This window comes from Artibeus jamaicensis, unplaced genomic scaffold, assembly GCF_021234435.1.
Source record: "Artibeus jamaicensis isolate MK-2021 breed Jamaican fruit bat unplaced genomic scaffold, CSHL_Jam_final scaffold_1964, whole genome shotgun sequence".
In the NCBI taxonomy this organism is placed as follows: Eukaryota; Metazoa; Chordata; class Mammalia; order Chiroptera; family Phyllostomidae; genus Artibeus; species Artibeus jamaicensis.
This window is the reverse complement of record NW_026522030.1, coordinates 36,893,427-36,916,639: the sequence shown is the minus strand read 5'-3', so window position 1 is coordinate 36,916,639 and position 23,213 is coordinate 36,893,427. Positions and strand designations below refer to the sequence as shown.

The window sequence follows — 23,213 nt, the reverse complement described above, 5'->3', positions numbered from 1 at the left end:
TACTAAGATCGCTGCCTGACTGATTTTCCTGCTCTCCAACAATCATCACATAACTGCTGATTATTCTCCGTAAACACTGCCTTGTCTATAATAGTCCTCAGAGGATTCCCACTGCTTATGGATAAAAGCTCAAGTCCTTTCATGTGACAGACAAGCCTCCCATATTCTGGACCCAACCTTCACCTGTAGCCTCATCTCTCTCCAGAACTCCATGTTCACTCTGATTCTGGTCTCTTCAGATTATTTTCATGTCCCTCAGCCTAGGACTATTTAACTTCCCATTAGCCATCCTAATTCTCATACAGAAGAATTTCTCATAAGCACATCCTTGAGTTTTCTGTGCTCTTTTACTCACTTGGAATTTTGGTAAATCTGAGAAGGATAACCAGGCTTGCTCACTGAGCCTCCTGTTTCTTCCCTTTGGCATCTGCCTGTAGGAAGCCTGAGATTACGGGGCTCCTCCAGGGGTCCTGCTGCCGAAGGTGTGTGTGGCGGGCTGGGGGTGGGAGGGGGAGGTTCATCGTGAGATGCTGCCTATGTTAGGGGAGCCACCAAGTCCACTGGCCAACAGACTTAACACCATGGCTGCTAACTTGTCCCCCAACTAAAAAATGGTATTTTGAGTTCCATCGGGGCTTGTTTTATTTCTAAAATTGTTTAGAACTTGCACAAGGAAGAGAGGTGCTATTTATGGTGGTCCCTCAGAGACCCCCAATTCAATCTTCCAAGTCCAGTTCAAATGTTACTAAATCCTGAGGCCTTTCCTAACTCCCTCAGGAAGTATTAATTATTCATTCTTTTGGAGTCCCATTGTTGTTGTTGTTATTTTTTGTACATTTCTTTTGGCAGTTATTTTATTCTGCCTTATTTTCATGAAAGTTTCATCTACTGAATTATAAACTCCATGGGACAGGCACCCCCATCCCTCTTAGGCAACATTCTGGTTCTCACAGTGCCTCACGTTTAGAAGAGAGTTCAAATAAATGCTTGTGATATAAAGGCCCAGGGTCTATCCCTGGGGACTAACACAGCTGGAGGGACAGGAATAAATTGGTGGTTGTAGAGGCACTGAGTATCATGTCTTAATACAATACCATTGATGCATGCTACTGAAAGTGGAGATGATAGCCATTTAGGTGGCCCCATTGTGGCCTTTCTCAGGTCTTCTCTGGATCTCAGTGGTCAGGGTCCTAGAGAAGAATGTGCTGAGTGATCTGGGTGGGTGATCACCTGTCACTTGTCCATCTGGATTAAGTCTGGAAGTGTCTAGATTCTCAGGCACTTGAATAGGCAATTTTGTTTCTGTTGTCTTGTACTTTTAAATTGAAGGCTTGCTATTTCTCAGAATTGGACCCAGCTAGAGTCCTATGTCCCAGCCACTGGGGAGAAAGATGTAAACAAAAGTTTACATTCTTCCTCCGTGGGAAGGATGTCCCTGAAAATTATTACTTCCTCTAGTTGAAATGAATAGGAAACAATATGACTAAAATTGAAACCTAAATTCTGTTTCCTCTGAGGTGATTGATATGTTCTAGAAGCTAAGGTGCTATAGGCAAGGAGTGACCTTCATTTGCCACCAAGGTTATTAAAATAGCTGGCTGCCATTATCATATATAAGACAGAGGAAGGGGACTAATTATTTGGAATCTAGGAATGGTATTCCATCCAATTTTGAACCAACAGTTGGGAAAAGTGATACATTTTTATTTGATTATCTGGACATCTTTTCCAAAAGATAATGTAACTCCAATCTGATCAAGTCTTTACTGTGACTAAATCCTTAGTAAGAAATACGGTTGACAATGTTATGGGGGACCTTCTTTCCTCTGGCTTCCTTCCCTTTTCCATGGGGAGGAAGTTCCATTAGTGAGACACGTCTAGCCCCTTCTCCTTCCCTTATTTCTGTTCATGAGTAGAATCAAGTAACCTAATCAGTGATGTTGAATTGAATAACTCAATTAGTGGTGACTAATGCCTGTGTTTCTTGATGGGATAGAACTAATCTACTCAAGTCTGTGACGAGGATTCTGCGCCCACCCTGCCCCTCCCCCATGCCCTGTGTACTAGTGCCAGTCAGTGATTTTAGTAAAAGTGTCTGCTGTAAACCCAAATTTCTCTTCTGGTTGACTGGGTGGGGGCAGAGGTGAACCCATTTGGCCCTCATACTAAGTCATTATCTCCAACAACTTCATCATTAATAAAAATGTATTTTAGTCTTCATCTGCCTGGTCCCGGTGTCTAACTCTCAGTCAATTTGAAACTTTTTTTTTTACCAAGAGTGAAATACAATTTATTGGGCTTCCTCAAGTTTCAACACCACAAATTGCAATACTGTCATTTCCATTTCTGGCTTTATTTTGCAGCAGTATCTAACAAACTTGAGCCTCTTGTTCAAGTTTGTGAATAAGAACTTATTTTCCAGGTGCGAATATGGCCTTCTCTGAGAGATATTTTTTTTCTTGATGTCATAGTTCCTTAAAAGAAAACAATAATTATAATATGTTTAAAAAGGTAATTACAAATGGAGCCAAAGCAGGGTTGCTGATGAATTTCAGGGCTGTTGTGAATGATTTCATATAGTGAAGTCCACTGGGCCAATTGAGTGAAGGCCCTTTTTCTCTCCCTGAGGAGTGGTAGCCATTGCTGAGCACTTAACACATAGGGGGCACTTAGCCAGGAAGGTTGCACGTGCTTACTCAATCTGCTTAACAACCCTGTGATAGAGACATTATGATCCCCGTTTTACCATTAAATGAATTGTATGTCTGCATGGGGTTGCAAAGAGAGACCTGTTAGGAAATGCAGAGTCTGCCCTCTGGCATTCTACCAGCTTGTGTCTCGCTGGGGTGAACACATGATTGATCACACCAATATCAGGATGCTTTTGCAAGTGAAGGGGTCATCATTAATTGTTACTCTGGAGTGACAGGTGTAAAGTGGAACTGGGCAAACCAGTATGTATGGTTACCTTATCTTTCTCATGTCTTAGGGTCTCAAACTCATTTCTGGCAGATTTTAAAAATTGACATCATCATCAGGTCTTTAAAAATGGGCCTGGGTTTGCTTACTGTTCCTTTGTTGCATCTCGTCCTGCATAAAAATGCCAAGACTCACAGATGCTCCTGCCTGATTCCTGGGATCATGTTTCCAGCTCTATCTAAACCACAGCTGTTCATTTTCAGAGATATTTCTCTAGATGCACAGAGGGGTGAATGCTCCAGGGAAGGATTAGATCATTAAGTGAAGGAAAATAGCAAGAACAATACCCGTGGCAGGAAAATACCAATTTAAAGTTTTTCATATGCTCTAGCATATCCATGATGGTGCTAGAAACAAATCCCTTCTACTTTTCTCTCTTATAAATAAATAAATGCCCCTTTTCATTCTGTCACAAGCCCATCAAAGAGCATGATGAGGAATCAGGGGACAGCCATGACCCAGGGACATGCAACGGGTATCTTGGGTCCTGAATCACTGGAGGGTGTTTAGCCTTATCATCCTGCTTTTCCATGTTTGTGTGAACAGACACTTGGCTTATTCCTACTGCTGACACCACTAATCATTTGGCTGCAATAACCAGCACGAATACCATCATTCTAGAAAGTGGGTTATCCTAGTGTGTTGTATAAGAAAGTGGCACTCCAAGTACTGCTCTGAAAAGCCCAATTCAGATGTACAAAGAACTACTTTGTGCACTGGGGTGTGAAGAAATGCCCATTTCAAGTTCTCAGCTCTTCTTATCAGTGTCTGTTCTAATACAGTGGCTCTCAAGTTCGGCAAGTATCACATTGACCTGGAGGAGCAGATGAAGCACATACTGCTGGGCCCCATCCCTAGAACTTCCATGGGATTTGAGAATGCATATTTCCGACAAGTTCCTAAGTGATGCTATTGCTTCTGGTCCATGGACCACACTTTGGAAACCACTGCCCTGGTATAAAGCTGCAGGGAGAGCAGATATCCCTTTGGGAAAAGAAAAAAAATCTAAGATGTGCCCCCTCAAGTAAATTAAAATGAAAGCCCATGGAGTAGGATCAAAACCCCCACGTTATGTTTCCAATGTCCATTTTCAAGTCTATGCCAGGAGTTAGCAAACTTTTTCTATAAAAGACCAGATAGTAAATATTTTCAGACTTGTAGGCCAGGTGGTCTCTATTGCAAATATTCAAGTCTTACTGAATCTAACACTCTGCCTAGATGGTATGTGAAAGAATGAGCATGGATATGGCTGTGTTCCAATAAAGCTTTATTTACAAAGACAGATGGCACACTAGATTTGGCCCATGGGCCATAGTTTGACAACCTTTGGGTCTAATTAATGTGATAAAAATGATTCACATAAGGCAACCTCTGTTAGTTTGCCAAGCCCAAGGTTGCCTGTGGTTAATAAGAAACTAACCAAGTTGGAAACCTGACTATCTGTGTAAGCCAAGCACTGACACCTGTTCTAGTTGTATGTGATTGATACAATATGCCCTTACTGGGACATGTGCATTCTCCTTGCAGTTCAGCCCCTGGCACCAACTAGTTCAAAAGGAATCTCTTAGCCACTCCATCCTATTTCCACAGGGGTTTCACTGCCCTGCTGGAAATTGCTTATCTGTATTTAATACATTGTCTAAGACTATACTTTCAGGATCATTTCTATAGTCCGTTAATACATTGTCTACTTGGTACTATGACTAAAAGTAAATAATATCTTTTCTGTGTAGCACACTTATTTATAGACTTACTAATTCATATTTTATTTTTTATTGGTTTTTCCCTGTCCTCATTTCAAAAAGGGTCCACTAGGCTGTCTTTTCTCAGGGGAGGTCTGCATTGCTGATGTGAAGATAAGACTCCTCAACCCACTAATGTCCTGAAGGGGAAGAAAAGAAAGTAAAGTGTTTTTGATGGGGAAAGGTGGGAACAGGTGAGTGAGATAGGAAGAAAATTACCCAACCCTGGGACAGGAAGAAGGGACTTACAACAACCCTGATGGTCAGTTCCTGGGTCTCTCCTTACTTGACCTGTCAGTGGCATTTGACACATTTTTGGCTGTTCCTTTCTCTTGGAAATAAATACAGTCTTTACTGGATTTCCAGACAGCCCTCTCTCCTGGTTTACCTCTTACCTCACTAGCTTCTTACTCTTTATTTCCTTTGCTGGCCACTCCTTATCTCCCTGACCTCTGATGGGATTGTCCCAAGGCTCAGCTCTTGGTCCTCTTCTGTCCTAGCATCACACACTCCTCTGGCGATCTCATCCACTTGAATGATTTCATATTCGGTTTACACACTGACAACTTGCATATTCACGCTCCAAATATCTCCACTGAAGTCATCTCACACAACTGTGCCCCTCTCGACAACTCTGCACATGCCACAAGACACCTCCAGTATGCCCAAAGCTAAGCTCCTGATATTGTCTCCTACCTGCCATCCTCATCCCCACGGTCTTCCCATCCTAGTAAATGGCAACTTTATTAAAAAAAACTTGGAGCAATCTTTGATGCATCTTTTCTTTCTCATCCCCTACATCTATTTCAGTGGTAAATCTTGCCTGCTCTACCTTCAAATTATAGTGAGAATGTGACCCCTTCTCCCTTCCCTAACCCTAGTCTAAACCACCACCAGCTTTTGCCCCAATTATAGCCTTTCTCTTAACTGGTATCTCTGCTTTCATTCCTGCTTGTAATTTAGGCTACTCTTAACTTCGGTGGTAAAATGATTCTGTTGAAATGTACAAGATCATTCATTCTTTTGCTCAAAGCTTTGCAAGCTCCCATTCCACACAGAGTGACTATGGACATGAAAGGTCTTACAATCCTCTCTGAATCTGGCCCTAGTTCCCTCTCTGGTCTCCTTTCCTATGTCTCTCCTCCTTGCTCATTCTGCATGGGCACACAGGCCCCCCAAGGTTCTTCAAATATGTCACCCCTGTTCCCTCTCAGCACTTTCTTATTGCTATTCCCTCTTCTAGAAATGGTCTTTCCCAAGATACCACATAGCTTGCTCTCTCACTTCTTCCAAGTCTTTTTTTTTCTATCTTTCTTCCAAGTCTTTACTCAAATTTCCCCTTTAATGAGGCCTTCCCACCACTCCGTTGAAATTGCTGCTCCTTCCTTTCACTCCCTTTACTGTCTTCTTTATCTGTCTCTCCCTAGAACTACCACTATCTAATACACTACATCTCTTTCTTATTTGTTTGTTTGTTTATTTATTTATTTATTTTCTGTCTTCTTCCACCCAAATGTAGCTCCCTAACGGTGGGATCAGCACAGGCATCTGCTCTGTGGGGACTGCTGGGAAGTGCACCTTGGGGTGCTGATTCTGAGGCTGCACCCTGGTCACTGGTGACACCAGCTGTGGCAAAAGTAGCACTGGTTTTCCTCAGTGTGGGAGCGCCTCTGGCTGGGAGGGGCTGAGCAGGCTCAGGCAGTTAGTATATCGAATGGTAACCTTGGGTGAGGGAAGTTAAGAGGACCTTTTCCAATTGTGCGGAAATACTGTCAGTATGAGAAAGGTGGGGTTAGAGAGAGAGAGGAGAAGAAAGGTGAGGGGAGAGAGAAGGAAAAAGAAAAGGAAGGATGGAGGAAGGGAGGGAGACTCAGAAAGAGAGAGAGAGATGGGGAGAGATGGAGAGATGAGTGAGAGGAAGGAGGAAAGAGAGAGTGGGAGGTAGGACAGGAAGGAAGGAAAGGGGGAGGGGGGGAGGAGAGAGGCAGACACCTAATAAAGATGAAGATTGAATTTACAAAAACGAGATCAAAAGGGGTTTAGAATTAGATTTATTTGAATTAAGGAAAGATTTTACTACATGATGTTTCCTAAATACCTAAATTTATGAATAGTAATTCATACTCACTACAATGATTCTTATTCCTTGAATACTGGAACCAAATAAATCAACAGAACGAAACCAGTGCTGCTCCATGAGTGCCCAAAAGGCGAATCTCAGAGTGGATTTGCAAGGGGAAGTGTGCTTCCCACAGCTCCCCAGACTCCTGAGGCAGGCGCACCACGCTTAATTGCTGCTTCCTTCAGAATCTACCCCCCTGCCCCCCGGCTTTCATAATAAGTTCTGATGTGCACCCGATTCAGTGTGCACTTTCTGTGTTCTTCCTCCGGGTAGGAGAAATGCTGCTAATGAGAAGGGTTCAGCTCAGATTTGTTTGATGACCAGAAAAGCTGACTGTTCAATCCTCATCCTTGTGTTTTAGCAAAGGTGCACCTGTTTTTTTCCACCCTGCCTCATTCTGGAAGGAATTGCCCACAGAACCCCACGTGGACCCAGAGAGGCCAAGGCTCATTAGCTAACAACAATTGTTGATCTCTCCACCAGAGACTTAGGGCATGGGTGTTTGCCTGCAGGGTTGTGGCATGTGGAACTGCACGCAACTTCTAAAATCTGGCCTTCTCACAGAACGGGGACAGCCTGTTCAGTGAGGGAAAGAGCACTTGTTTGTTTCAGCCATGGATGCCAAAAAAGAAAAAAAATCAGCTGCTTGCTTATTTGGTCAATAATAGGGCCTAACATGTTTATTATCCTCACTTCTCTCAGGGACTAATGATCTTTAGCTAAGGGTTCAAGGTTAAAAGATTTTATTCCATGAAAATGTATGACAACTCTATTAGTGACATCTTGGGAGCACTATCGCTGGTCATTTTGCAAGCCTATGTGAATTATACTTCACTCTTATGTCCATTTATTTCAATGGCTTGAAATGTTCCAAATACTTTTTTTGAAGGGATGGTAAAAATATTTTCAGTACTAGGAAGGGGCTTTGAAGGGTCCTATGATTGAATTCCCTGGCCTTAGCCATCTCAAGCAAATTAAAATCTCACTTTACTTTTTTTAAGACTCCCCCTAGAGAATGAGATACTTTAACTTCTCTAAATATAGCTCACTGTAACATTGTTGATTATGGCAGAAAAGCACTCAGATAGCACAAGTTTTCTCATTAACTTTAGGTTTTTTGTCTTTCTAAAGTTACCTATGTATTTCTATGAAATAGATTGATCCTAGTCTAGACCGAAAACAGACATGGATGACTATCACTTTAAATAACTGGGGTAAAATCCATAGGTATTTCTTTTTCTGTGTCAATGGAAGTAATAAGCCATGATGGCATTGGCAGCTATAAAAATATATCCTTAACCTTTCTAAATTCATAAGATGAAAATGATTTAACAGTGAGAAGAGGAACACAGTAAAATTTCCCAGAGTAAATGCTTTCATGCACACGACAGAAGCATGAATGGTGGCCTTCGCCTGGGCACGTCCCTGTTTATGTGTCCTCCCCAAGTCTTTCTAGGCATTACTGTTTTATCATTAGTCTTTTCTTTCTAGCCTTTAATATCTAAGCTTGTCTATTACATTTTTATGTCAGACTGGGCATCAGATCTAAAAATAAGGCCAGAAAGCCAAATATCAGTGTTTACTATAAAAATTTATTGAGCACCTGCCTGCATGTGCCATGGACTGTGCTTGGCTTACAGGATGACAAAAATGGGTAAGACAGCCTCTGCACACAAGAAACTCACAATCTACAGGTGATGGGGCAGTGCATATAGGTGGACAGACAACCACTCAATCAGAAAAAGGCAGTGCTACGGCAGAGGTTTACATAGAGTGCCATGGGGGCATGGAGGATGTGATGAATAACTGAGCCTAAAAGCATCATGGTGTGCGTGTGTGGTTTATGTTAAGATTTTCTAGAAGAGAAGGTTTTTTGAGTTGAGACTTGAAGTGTAGGTTTTGCCAATAAGTAGAGGAAAGGCTGGAATTTCACCAAATGTCAAGACAGGACAAGAATATATTTGACAGGTTATGTCATTTAAAGGAGGCTGCAAATAGCTTGGAATGGGTGCAACATAAGGCCTACATGCATTATTGAAGGAGATGAAGCTAGCAAAACAAGAAATTAAAAGATACAAAAGTTGTTTTGGTAGTGAAACCAGGAAGAAATTGGGTCCCAAAAAGGAGGTTTGTTATCATCAAAGGAACCTGTTCAATCTGACCAGCAAAGTAAACTTCACTGACTTTGAGACCAAATGCCCATCAAACATTTGCAACCCAAATCTTTCTGATCTGCAAGGAGATCTCAGCATTCTTCCCCGCATGTAAAAGAATCTAAGATCTTATCAGAGTAGCGGACGCTTCTTCCATTCAGACTCATTTGTTTACAGGAATTGCCCCAATGCCTGAGTGAGTAACTAATTCGAAAAAGGCTTTTTCTTCAAAAACATAGGGCTCCTGGCTTGAATTGGAAAATGAGTCAGATATACAAGACGGGCAAACCTTAAGAAATCGGTATCGCTAAAATTTGTTCTACTCTTCCAATGTTTTTGTTTGATTCCATTGTTGTCTTGATTGACAAAGAGACTTTCCATTAACAAGCATGACAAATATTTCAGTGACACACAACTGTGTCAAGCCAAGATGAAGAGAGAGTAGATGTTTAAACTGTGCTGTCTTATTCTTCAGAGGAAAAATTCTTTAAAAGGCAGAGAAAACTTTGAAAAGCACTCAGTTGAAAACATCTGAAAAATGGCAATTCATCACATCTAAAGTTCACTGATCATGAATTTGGTATTTGTATTTTGGATGGTCTTTTACTTGATTGGTTTCTACCAGCAGTAGAAAGTCTGAATGATTGGGCTGAATGGGTTAGAGCACCTGCAGATGGCAATGATATGTTCTTGATACACATGTAACCTGCCCAGAGAAAGTTTAACTTCCTTTTCAAGTCTTGTGATTTGAACCCAGGCCTGTCAGCCTATGAGAATATAAATTCTTACTTCCAGAATTCCCTAGGTGAAGTTCTACTATGACCTCTAACTTATAGAGTTGTTATTTGTCTCATGGAACAGTTATGGGCTCAGAGATGGAGAATTTCATGTCATGGTTACCCCAATGCATTTGATGATGGTGCAATGATCAATAAGATGCTGGTGATGACAATTGAACGTCCCTTTGCCTTCCCAGCCTCCTTCATATATTCTCAGGCATAGGATGACAAAGGGAAGTCCACGAGTCACATGAAGAAAGACTGTAGCCATGGGAACAGGAACAGGAGCTCCTCTGTTTGTCTACACCCCACCCTCCAGGCCATCACACTGTCCTACCTCCCCACTCATGCTATAACTTTGCACCTCCACCATCTTTCCACTGATCACCATCCTCTGCCCAAAGCTCTTCCAATGACTAATTCCAACTAAACCAATGCTCAAAAATGTGTCTGGCATAGTTTGTGTTCAAATACAGTGGTATCTCAGTACTTATCATTAATTTGTTCCGGAACCTGTGATGAGTTCCAAAACCCACGAGTACTGAATAATGAAGCATTGTCTCTTGCAGGGTAGTGTAGTGACTCATATGAGTTCTAGCAAGTGTGACAAGTCCCAAGCAAGCGACAAGTGCTGAAGCATTTTTTTTCTTGTCAAAATGCAAGAGCACAGAGTTTGATGAGAGTTCTGCAATGATGAATACTGAAGTATGACTGTAGTTATTGAATAAAATAATGCCCTCTAAATCCTCCAATGTAACAGAATATTAGGGGAGTGTCTTGTTGAGTGAAATAACTCTTCTGTAGGGAGAAAAGAGCAAGTGTTTGAGAATCACATCAGCCTAGGAAGATAATAATGCCCTCCTTGAATATTTTTGTGAGTATTAAAAAAGGTAATATGTATAAAAATACCAAGCATGGTGCCTGGAACATATGAGGACCTCAATAAATGCTCATTTCCTTCCATCCTATCTTATGTGTATTTTAGGATAATAAATAATAGGGTGAAACTAATTTCTGATGTGTTTGGATGTTTTAGAAGAGACAAAGATAAGCAGCAGTCATTGGGAAGGATATTGTTAGAAATTTCTAAAAGAAATAAATGTTTCTATGGTTATTTCTCTTGGTTGGGGTTTAAGAGGAAATTCATGTTGTCCATCAGTTATACTTACCAATTTGGTCTAATTGGCAACTACCCCAAAATGAATAAAACAAGCGGGAATCAAGAGAGAAAAACGGCAGGCATCCTGTCAAAAAATAAAATCTTTGAAATTTCTACAACCCAATGGTCAGATACACATTTTATTAAAGCAGACTGATCACCCAATTTATATAAATTTATACCTGTGATGGCAACCCAAGTTGCACATTCAGACATATACACAGCATCAAGTAGCCCTCCTGCATCACCTACGGATGTCTCATCACTTCCTCAGTTCTGTAAATGGGTCCTTAAAGTCAACACTCCCTTTGCTGGAGGAAGTATCCTTCACTATTCTGTTTCAACCTAGAGGATTGCTGTGGTGGACCAAGGGTTGAGTCAGTTCATGTGAAGTGCCTGAAACAATAGTATTTAGTAAATTCCTCAAGAAATGTGAGTTGCAATAGTAATTATAATAATCATGAGTCTTTCAATTCTGTGTCTTTTGAGACTGAACAGAAACTGGACACTCCCTTCCCTACTTTTAAAAACATCTTTCTAATTTCTGGAGGTATGTGTCCTATTCTCAGATAATTAGCTACTTTTGACCTAAAAGAAGCACTTTTTCAGAGACTAATGTACTTAGTTTCTTTTCTTTTCAAAGAGAAATTGAAATGAATGCCAACATGTCACTCAATATACATAATATTATTTACTGAGGAGATTCCCACATTTCCTTTTCTTCCCTTTCTCTGATTGGCTAAGAAAATAACTAATTAGAGAGATAAATACATATAATCATCTCTATATAGATTATACCTGTGTCATATACATCTTTATCATCTTTCTTTTTATTTTTCTACCTCTTTATCTTCAAAAAAGTCATCAAAGCTATTTTATTATAATAGGTTTCCTACCAATTTGGCTATTCTACCCCTCACTGAATGATAAATTTAATGGTAAATCATGTCTCTGGAGTTGTTAACTTACTAAACAAGCTAGCTTTGGGCTAGATGACTCAGGCAGTGTCTCATTTGCAAAGGTAGGCTTCAGAGGAGAATCCCATGAGCTTGAATGGTTCTGCTCTGCCCGTTTTTTGTCCCTTCCCTAAAAATAACATCTATGGAGGGCCCTAGACCTTCAAGTTCGGTCTTCTGGCCCTAGCTTCCAAGCCAAACTTGTGGAGCAGCCTCAAACTGTGGCAGGTGTCGACAGTTGGTGGCTGGGCAGGGGTAGCTGATTGGCGACCAGCATTGTAGGGTCTCCCCTCACTTTTCATGGAACTTGGTAAATCTTTACTGCTCATACCTGGCAGAGTTGCCTTTTCATAAGAATGTACTCATTGGGGAAAGTATAAAGCAATGTCCCTCAAAGCATAAAATATAAGGTTTGCCCTTTGGATTCTCAGTAGTTTGAAAAATAACAAGCCAAGAGTGACTACTGTATATTTTCCAGAAAGTTACTAATTAGCATGTCCCTGAGAATATAAATTCAGCTTGTGAGCACAGATCTCTGTGGGCTGTTCTGCCACAGTGTGCAACAATTAGACCACTTGCTAAATACTGTGAGCAAAGCCTCAAATAGACACCAGCACACATCCTGCTGGAAATGTGGCATGAGCATTTGTTTAGAGACACATGCACATTGGCTTAGCTATGTTTTTCCTGCAGAGGGAACAGCACAGCTGTCTTTTCAGTTTCTTTCTTTATCCCCCCAGTTACCAAACCCTAGTGAACAAAAGTTACCATGACATTTTAGGAAGATCAACCAGAATCTAGATATCAGGTATCTATTGATTGTGACCCCAAATGTCTTGATATTTCCTTAATTACCCTTCAGGACATAGTGGAAGAAATGTTCTCAAGGGGAGAAGGAGGGAATAAAAGCCTAAGGATTTCACATGAAATGAGCTTGATGCCCTAAGTATCCTGTTTTGGCTCCTTGCTCAGGTACCTGGAAAACCTTTTTCTGATTTGGGTTTCTCTGGTGCTAAATGAAATAAAATAAGAAAAATATGTCCCAGACTAAGGCTGTGACCATGCTGAGCAAAGAGCTATAGATTGGAAGTGCAGAGCTCTGCATGCAGATAAAGGCAGCGCCACTTAATTCACTGAGTAAGTTTAGGCAGGCCACTGACCTTTTCCGAGTGGACTTTCCTACCTGAAAAATTAAGGCAGTGAACTGATGAAATATCTATCTATCTATCTATCTATCTATCTATCTATCTATCTATCTATCTATCATCTCTCTATATACCTATATATCTATATCAATAGTACATGCATGTAGAATAATAGTACATATTATTCTATAATTTACTTTCCTATTACCTTAAGAAGAGTTGATAAAAGGTAAACAATAAAGCAGAGATAACTTTTTCCTTTAACTTTCACCATACTATTTCCTAAAAAAATTAATCCTAGTTTACATGTAATGCTAGTTTATATTTGCAGCTGAAAATTTGCATATTTAGGAAGAATAAATGATTTAATAAAAATAAAATACATTTAATTAGACCACACGCTGTTCACTATATTTCTGGGTGTTGAAAATTTTCTCCTATATCCCTTGCCATTATTGCCTGCATTGCACCTGTCAAAATCTTCCTTAAAGTGCTTTGGCCTTGTGCCCTTATGAACAGCCCCCATATGCTATCTGTTTGAGTTCCTATTGTACTTTGTATCACTGAAGGGCATTTCACACTTGCTGCTTTGGAGCGCACAAAGCTCTTTGTGTACCGAGAGGCAGCAGAGCACAGTGCTTGAGGCACCGATGCCAGCACCCTTCCTGGGTCTGCCAGAGATTTGCAGTCTGACCTGGGGCTAGTACTTGAGCTCTCTGTGCTTCAGTTTTCTTTTTAAACATTGGGAGTAACAATAATGGTGCCCACTTCATAGGGTTATTATTATTATTTTTTAAATTTTAATTGTTGTTCAAGTACAGTTTTCTGCCTTTTACTCCCAGCCCAGCATAGGGTTATTATAAGAACTAAATAGCTTTTTTTTTTCCTTGTAAAGTGTTGAGAATAGCACTTAGTGAACACGAATTATTAATGCGTCTGTAAAACTCCAAGTTCTTCAAGGGCGAGCTAGGTCTTATTCATCTTGCACCCCTACAGCGCTTTGTGTATTGCAAGCACAGAAGCCAAATGCTGGTAGAGTAAGAGAAGTACTGTCACGGGGAAATATATAAGATAGAAACCCCAGTTTATTTTAAATGAAAGGTAATTTGAGTTCTCACTTTTGGTCACATTTTGAAAAGCTGAGGAACTCCTGGTATGTACTTTGGCTCCATGTGAAGCGTCTTGAAAGTACAGAGGAATGAAGACTAGAGTGGGGGCCACTGTTTCCACAGTGAGCATTACAAACTTTCGCATGAAATAGCTATTGAATGAGCTGTTGAGTGAGCCATTTTCCACCATAGGGAGCGGGACTCAGAGAGGAGGGAGCTGGACCATGGTGCGCCCTGGAGCATGATGAAGGACAAATGATTCCAATTCTAGTAGATTGTACTCATGGTAGAGATACAACAGTAGGAAATTTTCAGTAGCCCTATTATATTAGAATAGCTGGTTATGACTAAGGATTGGGGATAAATTTAGGCAGTTTTGTCAATCACCAACTCCTAATAAGGAAGATAATTTTACTTTTAGTTTAGGTATGATCAAATTTAAGCATCAAACCTGTTTCCTTGGTCTCATAATTTTTATACATACCCTTTTTATAGGATTAGATAGGATTATTCTCTATCATGTGTCCTTAATCAGTCTCTCCCCTTAGGTTTTCTGACTTGACTCTTTCCTTTTGTGTGAGGAGTGGAGGATTGCCAGCAGGCTGAGTGAGCAAGAGACGAAAAGGTGTGTCAAACACAGTCATGCTGGCCCCTTATCCACAGAGCAAGAATGACACAGTACATGCACTTGAGGGAAGAAGGCACTGAACTCCTACATTACATGGATGGGCTGACTACTTCCGAAGGCTTCCTTTTTTCCTCCCTCCCACCCTCCCCCATTCCTTTCTTTCCATCTGTTTGAGTTCCTACTGTACTTTGTATCCCTGAAGGGCATATAACACTTGTTGCTATATAGTTACTCATTGTAGAAAAAAACTCATTGTTAAAAACATTAAGTTTTTAAAAGGTGTAAGTGAAAAAATGTCAATTCTCATTAATATGAGAATTATTTCCCACTTCAAGTCTCACTCCCTAGAAGCTATAAGTAATAATTATTCACCTGTGTCCTTTCAGATATTTTATTAGTTTGTGTGTACGTGCATGAAATAAAAAAAAACATAAATGTGATAGTAAACACAGTTTTTTAACTTTAGAAAAAAATAAATTTACCCTTGAATATCTTTCCATATGAGCTCAAACAGAGCTATTGTTCAGAGTATTTTATTGTTTGTCTGCATGTAATTTAATTAGTCACTTATTAGTGAGTCTTTGGGTTTCCATTTTTTATTACTTTACACATTGCAATACTATGCATAGTAAAATTTTAGGGCCAGAGGATACGTGCATGCAAAATTTAATAGGGACTCTAAGCAGTCTTCCCAATAAGGTTGCTCGTGTTTTCACACACACCAGTACATATGTATGTCCAGATACTACCCTTATTGACAGTACATCTTCTAAAACTTTGTGTTTTGCCAATCAGATACATTAAAAAACATTTTGTTTTTCTTAATTTTCACTTCTTTGAGTGAGGCTGAGCATTTTTACTTTCTTCCCTGTGTTCTTTCTGTTGCTATATTTTGCCCACTTTCTTATAGTTTTCTTTTGGACTTGTACATGCTTTTTGATAATTATGGAAATCAGCCCTTTCTCGGGATAGCAAGTATTTGCTTAGCATTGCTATTTGTTTGTAGTGTTTTCTAGTGGGGCTTCTATACTTTGAATCTATTTTGTAAAGAAACTTAGCTCGTGTGAATTAAAGAGTCACAACAGCTCCTAGTTTGCTATTATAAGATGAAGGAAAATATGTGAGGTAAGGCAGAAACAAAGGAAAAAAAACTGTTCTACATACAGAGTATCCAGAGAGGAAAGGGGGGGGGGTATTTTCAAAGCACTTGCCTTTAGTTTCACTAAATCTGTAAGGCAATAGATCCTCCGAGGCTTTATTCCCTTAGTGAGATAGAAGGGAAACTCCGACAGCTGAAAAGCTCTACCTTTTAAGTTTTATTGAACAGCATGAGCTAAAACCGAAAGAAAAACTAACTGAAGTTGGATTGATAATGACATGTGTATCTTGGTCTCTAAAACAGGTGACCCACTCATCATTTATTAAGAGAAGCTCTAAAAATTAATCTTAATATTTGTCACGGTCAGCAAATACTCTCAATTATGTATTTACTGGCATTCAGAGGGTTTCAAGAGTCCTTCAGCTGTATCTGGCCAAATTATTAGTTATCATTTAGGGATTATTAAAATGTAGAAATGTCAAATTGGATAACTGGTATAAAAAAGCTTTAAATCCCTCACAAGCTCATCTGCTTATCAAGTCTCATCAAATGTTTCCTCCACAGGGTTGGAAAATGAGCTGTTCTTATTCCCTTTGTCCTTTTCCCCCAGTGGGGCCAAAGCCCAGTTATAACTGTTCCTTCTCAGGATGGATTCCAGAAGCTGGCCGATCTCCACTCCTCTGTGTGTTGCAAAGATTACAGTCATGTGTAGGCTGTATTTTTCAGAATTTATATTTGAAACATAAATATTAACTGTACGGTGTTACAGAAATATAGAACTTATTCTATTAATTTTTAAAATCTTGGGATTTTAAATGTTACCAAATCATGTGCAGTAAAATATATGGTTAAGGCTTCATTATGGAACGCACATGCATTATGCATGACGTGGCACGTGCTAGAGATCTGCTCGAGTTAGTTAACTAAACCAGGATGCTCTAAAATAATCTATATAATTTTAGACAGCTTGTCTCAGTCTGATTCCACAGGGAAATTCCAATTTCCAGAGCCAGTGAAAGACTCTTCAACTACATATCACTAAAAAACTCACAGATGAAGCGTGAAAGAGCAAGACATGAAGCACACACTACAGGAGCTTTTTATGGAAAAGGCTCCCCAGTGATCTGGGAACAAATAGATGTATCCTATTTATGAATGGCAGATACATTTTATCTCACGTGCCCACTCCAGCGACTTCTCAACAACCATCTGGAATGCTGTACTGAAAAGGTGTGGCAAAAACCTGCTAGTTGTGCCCCAATATTTATTCTTCCATTCCTTTGTAGTGATAGAATTTTTAGCTGGTTATGTGTTTGCCCAGGATAAAGACTACGTTTTAGACCCCTTTTTAACTAGATGTGAACATGTGACTAAATATTGGCACATAGTATATAAGCCAAAATGGTGTGTATGACTTTCTCATTGTGCCTTTAAAGGGAAGGATTATGATTGTCCCTTGCTCCTTCCTGATTCCTTGTGGCCAGAATGTAGAGGTGATGGTGAGCTCCCATGGACCATGAAAAGAGAGATAGGCAGAGCAAAATAAAGAAGAAACCTGAGTTCTCAATACTGAGGTTGTCACATCAGATCTGGACTCGTGTTCACAATAATAGAAGCATAAGGAATAAACCCCTGTCTCATTTAGGCATCCACTGCTTTGAGTCTTTTTTTTACTGTTCAGTTACAGTTGTCCCACCTTTTCCCCCACTGCTCATGCCTACCAAGTGTTCATTATAGCTGCAGAACCTGTGTTCCAATGAAAGAAAAGCGTTCTGGGTTATACAGGGCTCAGAGGGAAGAGTGTCATGCTAGGTTTGCAGTGCTGACAGTGGGCAAGGGACCCAGTGGTTTCCTGACAACTCTTACTGTGTGGGCATCTAACTTACTCAAAATGGAAGGCTTTCCAAAGGAACTCTCGTGTAACTCACACCTTCTGTCTTCCCTTTGCCATCTGCCCCCCTCTCTGTGCTACTGTTGACCACTTCAGGCTCGGCCTCTCTGTATTTGGTATAAATACAAGGAAATGAGACTGACTTAACAATCATAAGAATAAACATAAGTAATTTGTATGTACTTATGATATAGTATTTCTTTATATATAAACAATCATAAGCCTTTGAAGCAGCCTTCTGTCATGCTATATGTTATTTTAATGATACTATTATTGCTAAAACAGTTTTGAAACTTTTCAAAAATTGTAGATTCACACATTTTTATAATAATATGACTGGGTCAAATCACTTAAATCTCTTTCATGATTTAAAAGCTGGTTAAGATTTTTTAAAATCTTAAAAAAGATGCCAAACCAGCATCTTTTTTTTTTTTAATCTTTAGAGGGGAAAGGAAGGAGAGAAGGAGAGAAATATCAATGTGTGGTTGTCTCTCATGCACTCCCTGCTGGGAACTGGCCTGCAACCCAGGCATGTTCCCTGACTGGGAATTGAACTGCGATCCTTTGGTTCGCAGGCCGGCGCTCAGTCCACTGAGCTACACCAGCCAGGGCCAAACCAGCATCTTTTTATTGAGCTCATACTATGTACATTAACATTGTTTTGGTCAGAAAGGTTGGTAAATCTCTTAAGGATTTATGGTACTCTTTAGACAATCTATGTCAAATTTTCTGGGTTAAGTTAAGTTTATAATTTAACAATAGGAAAATACTCATACATAAAAGGTGTCTATTGCAGTCCAGGGAATTGGGAGACAAATACCAGAAATGAAAGATGAATTTTTAAAAAAGCATTGTTTTGCGATGTTTTATTTCATGAATTTATTCATTCACTCAAGATTTACATTACTGTTTTGCTCCCTTATTTATAAAATAATTCTCAGGAATTTATAGATAAGAAATTAGAGTTTTATTTGGATTCAGTTTTGAACTTGCTGATCTACTAGAACCTTAATTTATTAACGTATTCCTTGGGCAATGCATTCTAGTCAGTAGGCTTTTCAGGGACCTACTGGTAGAGTAACCCCATTTCTGGGCCTCTGCCTATACCCCCCAAATCAGCTATTGATTGTGAACTGTCAAATTTCTCTGATTATCCAGCACGCTGACAGGGGAGCTCTGACTGCTGAGCCCATTTCCAGTCCCTGAGGCTGAAACATGGTAAGCAGTGGTGCTAAGAGCAGGGGCTGCTGAGCTGGGAACTCTGACTGACTTCACGAGTCAGTTCTGCCTGTTAAACAGGTCAGTGTATCTCTCCAAATGAGAAATAGCTTCCTTGCAGCCATTACAGGGGAGAGGTCAACTCAAGTCCATTTCCAGTTTTTGAATATGCTGAGAGCTCTAACATAGAGAGGGATTTTGGTCCTCACCCAGGAGAGAACAGATTCAGAACATACAGAATTAGGTATAAGGAAGAACTACCCAACAGTAAGCGACTTGAGGATCCGAAGGAGATAAAGGAGAGCTGACACCCAGCCTGTGCTGTGGATTTAGGACACCAAAGTCTTCACAGGTTGTTAAATATTTTGAATCTTACACATGTCTTTTAACCAGGACAGAGTATCTTGGAAACATGGCTCTGCTGAATCAGGATGAGCTACTGACAATATTAGGGAAAAATAGCAAAAAGAAAACTCAAGGTAACAAACAAAGTCAGAGCACTGTTTTCTAAGGGATGTGATTGGCATTTGGGCCAGGCTGTTCATTCGAAACCACACTGTACGTGGTTGAATAGCAACATTCCTGCCTCCTTGCTTGTGCTGATCAGCAGCACCAGAAACTGTGTCAACCCCCATTTCCCTGGTATTTTAAAGTGCCTTCTAAGAGGCAGTGTCACTCTAATGAAGGACTTCTGTAGTCATGTTTAAGAATTACCACCCCAAAATGGCGGTAAAGGAGCTAGGATATAAACAACACAGTCATGAGTATGTCTTTCTGGTTACAGAAATTTCACTGAAATGAAATGCTTTAAATTGGTTGTGTCAGCTCACAGAGATGAGCTTTTTAAAATAAAATGCCCTGTCACCAACTGGACTTTACCACTGTTCACTCACTCTGTGCATTAGAGTGTTTACGGGGTTCATCTATCATACAGATCAGTAGAAAGGGAAAATGTTTGTTCCATAATACAGCATAAGTTCTCAGAGATGATAGTCTGTACTGCTGAGAGACAATATCGTCATTATTATTTTTATTAGTTTGTGTGAGTATGCACGCAATCATATACGAACAGGTGTGTTGGCTTAGGGACTGAATAATAGAACACATGTGTTTTCCAGAGAACTCTAAGTAGCATTATCCTCAAATATCAAATTTAATTATGTTTTATGAATTTTGCAACTGTTCCTGCTACCTCTTTACTTAACAACGCCAAACCCACTTCAATATGATGCTTTAGAGAAAAGTACTCTTGGTGGCCTCATCTGATGAGGCCACATTCAAATGTCAGTTGTTACAAAGGAGAAAGGAAGGGAAAATAGGAAATTCTCTTTTAGGTTCATCCTGACAGAAGCAAAAGCACTGGTTAAGGAAATATAAACCTATCCAGATACTCCTATCAATTAATACTGTAAAATAGGTGTATCTATAATGACTGTGTCTGTAATACCTTAGACCCATGAATTTAGTCTGATGTAAATTCCACTTTATGGTAGGGAGACGATAAACTCAGAAAATCCTAGTCTTATAAAAAATATCCTACAGCCAAAGTTAATGTTCACAATATAATTGTATATGCAATCCAAATAAAAATTTGCATTCAGCCAAACCTAAAATAAAATTCAAATACAAACAAGTAACACTTTATTGACACTTAACTGAAAGAGAACTAGATTTCTGTACTCTTTTTCCAATCTCCTTTGTGAATAAAATGGTAAATTACAAGAAGATATGATATTGGACTAAATCTAAACTTTTAAGAAATATTCTGGGCCAATTCATATTTAGCCCAAATTCTGACAACTCCAACAATTAGAGTAGCCAACAATCTTAATTGACATTCCAACACACTGAATAACCAATAGTTATTATTCCAACACACTGAAATAACTTGAATCTAAAGAAAAATTAAAAATTTCTTATTATTCTCTGTTTACTTAGGCAGGAGGAATAAGTACAGTTTAGAATATATTTTCAATAATATAGAAAAAACAAAGGCATATTCTTGTCATTGCTGCAATGACCAAGAATATAAATCGATTACCCTTCAATAGGTAATACTAACAGGTGGGATGATGTGCTCCAGACTATAATTTTGAGCCTCATTTTCCCTTTCGGACCCAAGGATTCATGGTTTCTACACAACCACAGCCGGTTTCCCTGTGTGTTAGAGATATTCTGATGAATGCCCTGGACTCTGGTGGGCTTTGAATGGAAGGGTATGGGCCTCAGGTTGGAACCTATGGCAGCCAGGCCATATAGATATGGCACATGGCTTCCCACCGGGACACCACAGTGCACCAGAGTCAAGAAGGCAAGCCATCTTTCCAAACCCCCACACACCAGAATACTCTCATTTTCTCACTCATGTAATCACAACACTGCGAGGAATTATTGTCCCTGGTTCGCAGTTGCAGAAACACAGCCTAAGAGAGATACAGTAATTTGTTCAAGGTCACAGAGCCAAGAGGATCTGAACTTCAGGTCTCCCTGCTGCTTTCAGCTTATTATCACTGGCTATAAAAAAAGGTCTCCTCTCTTTCCAAATGCTATATTCTTCCCTCTAAACTCTTTAAAGGAAGCCATAATTTCTGGGGATTTTCTAATCTTCCTTTTTAAAAATTGCTGGATAATATAGGGTCTAGCAAGAGTAAGGCCTGCTTGAGTGTGGTTGGTAGGGTAATAATATGGGTGTAACAATTTATAGTTTTAATTTGAACAGTTCACCTAAAGTGTCACATGGTGTGCTTTAGTGTGGTATTGTTATGTTCTAGAATGACATGCTTTTGATTTTGTAATAAGAGATTTTGTAATGAAAATGGGCGTTATTTATGCCAGACCCCTGTATTTGTTTCAATGGGTTTTGGCCGGCTAACAGTAGAACTGCAGCTTGAAAAAACGATTGTCAATCTTTTTGGATGAATTTTAGAATGCAAAAATGTAGTTTTTACTTTTTATTTTTTGAAAGGATTGTTAAAGAATTCTTAGATAATATTTGCCACTGTGTTTTTACTGAGTTAAGAAAATATTTTTTTAAATCTACCCTGTATGTTGCCAACACAAGTTAAAAAATATTTCAGTACTGAAATATTTATGGACAAAATATTTATGATAATGAAATACAATGAAACATTTATGGATGTCTGGATTTTCTTCAAAATTATTCAGAGGAGAATGTAGGTATTTCTCTCTCTCTCTCTCTCTCTCTCTCTCTCTCTATATATATATATATATATATATATATATATATATATGCAAACATACATTCAAAGTCTGTCCAGAAAAAGTCTAGTCATTGACTTATAATGAGAATGGTTTGCTCGAGGTTGATGTAACCTGGTACAAACCTGGTGCAGTCTACAAGGTGGGTCGATGTAACCAATCCACTCTCCAGTCCACAAGGAGAGTGGCCTGGAATGTGCATGTGTGAACAATGATGACTTCACTGCACTAGTCAGTGGGGGTGGTAGAAGCCACTGAGTGAGCATGTGTACTGTACGGCTGTCACATTCAAAATGACTGAGGGAGTAGAGCAATGAATCTGCATCAAATTTTTAATTAAGCTTGAACATTTCTCTATGGAAACTATTCAGATGATTCAGAAGGCTACAGCTAGGGGCAACTGATGATGGGCAGCTTCATCATGACAATGTGCCCAATCATGCATCATGTCTCATGCAAGTTTTCTGGAGAAACATCAAATCACCCAGATGACTTAGCCCCCCTACAACCCAGATTTGGCACCATGTGACTTCTGGCTTTTCCCAAAATTGAAATCACCTTTGAAAGAGAAGAGATTCCAGGCCATCAGTAAGATTCAGGAAAATATGACAGGGCAGCTGATGGTGACTGGGCGAACTGTGTGCGGTCCCAACAGGCCTACTTTGAAGGGGACTGAGGCATCATTGTCCTATGTGCAATGTTTCTTGTATCTTGTATCTTCTTCAAAAAATGTCTCTACTTTTCATATTACATGTCTGGGTACCTTCTGGACAGACTTTGTATATGTAGGGGAATGTAGGAAATATATATATATAAGACTGCCCTACAAGATAAATGTAGCAGCTGGTAGTTGTAGGAGGTTATTATAATATTCTCTAACTTTGTATTTATTTGAAATTATTAACAATAAAATTGCATACAAAAAGTATGAAAGTATGCTTGGGATGTTAAACTCTCATCAGGACACCTATATGTTATTTTCTGGAACAGTCCTTGGTACTCAGTCTTCGTGTC

The 23,213-nt window shown here is 39.6% G+C and overlaps 1 protein-coding gene across 1 annotated transcript in view; it reads right to left on the bottom strand.

The window, feature by feature from the left end:
• The window catches only part of TRPM3 (transient receptor potential cation channel subfamily M member 3), a 263,509-nt gene that overhangs the window by 201,808 nt on the left and 38,488 nt on the right, over positions 1-23,213 (bottom strand). Inside the window, exon 5 of the mRNA XM_037155024.2 lies at positions 10,945-11,019. Coding sequence (XP_037010919.2) covers positions 10,945-11,019 — 75 coding nt within the window. The remainder of the gene's footprint in view (positions 1-10,944; positions 11,020-23,213) is intronic.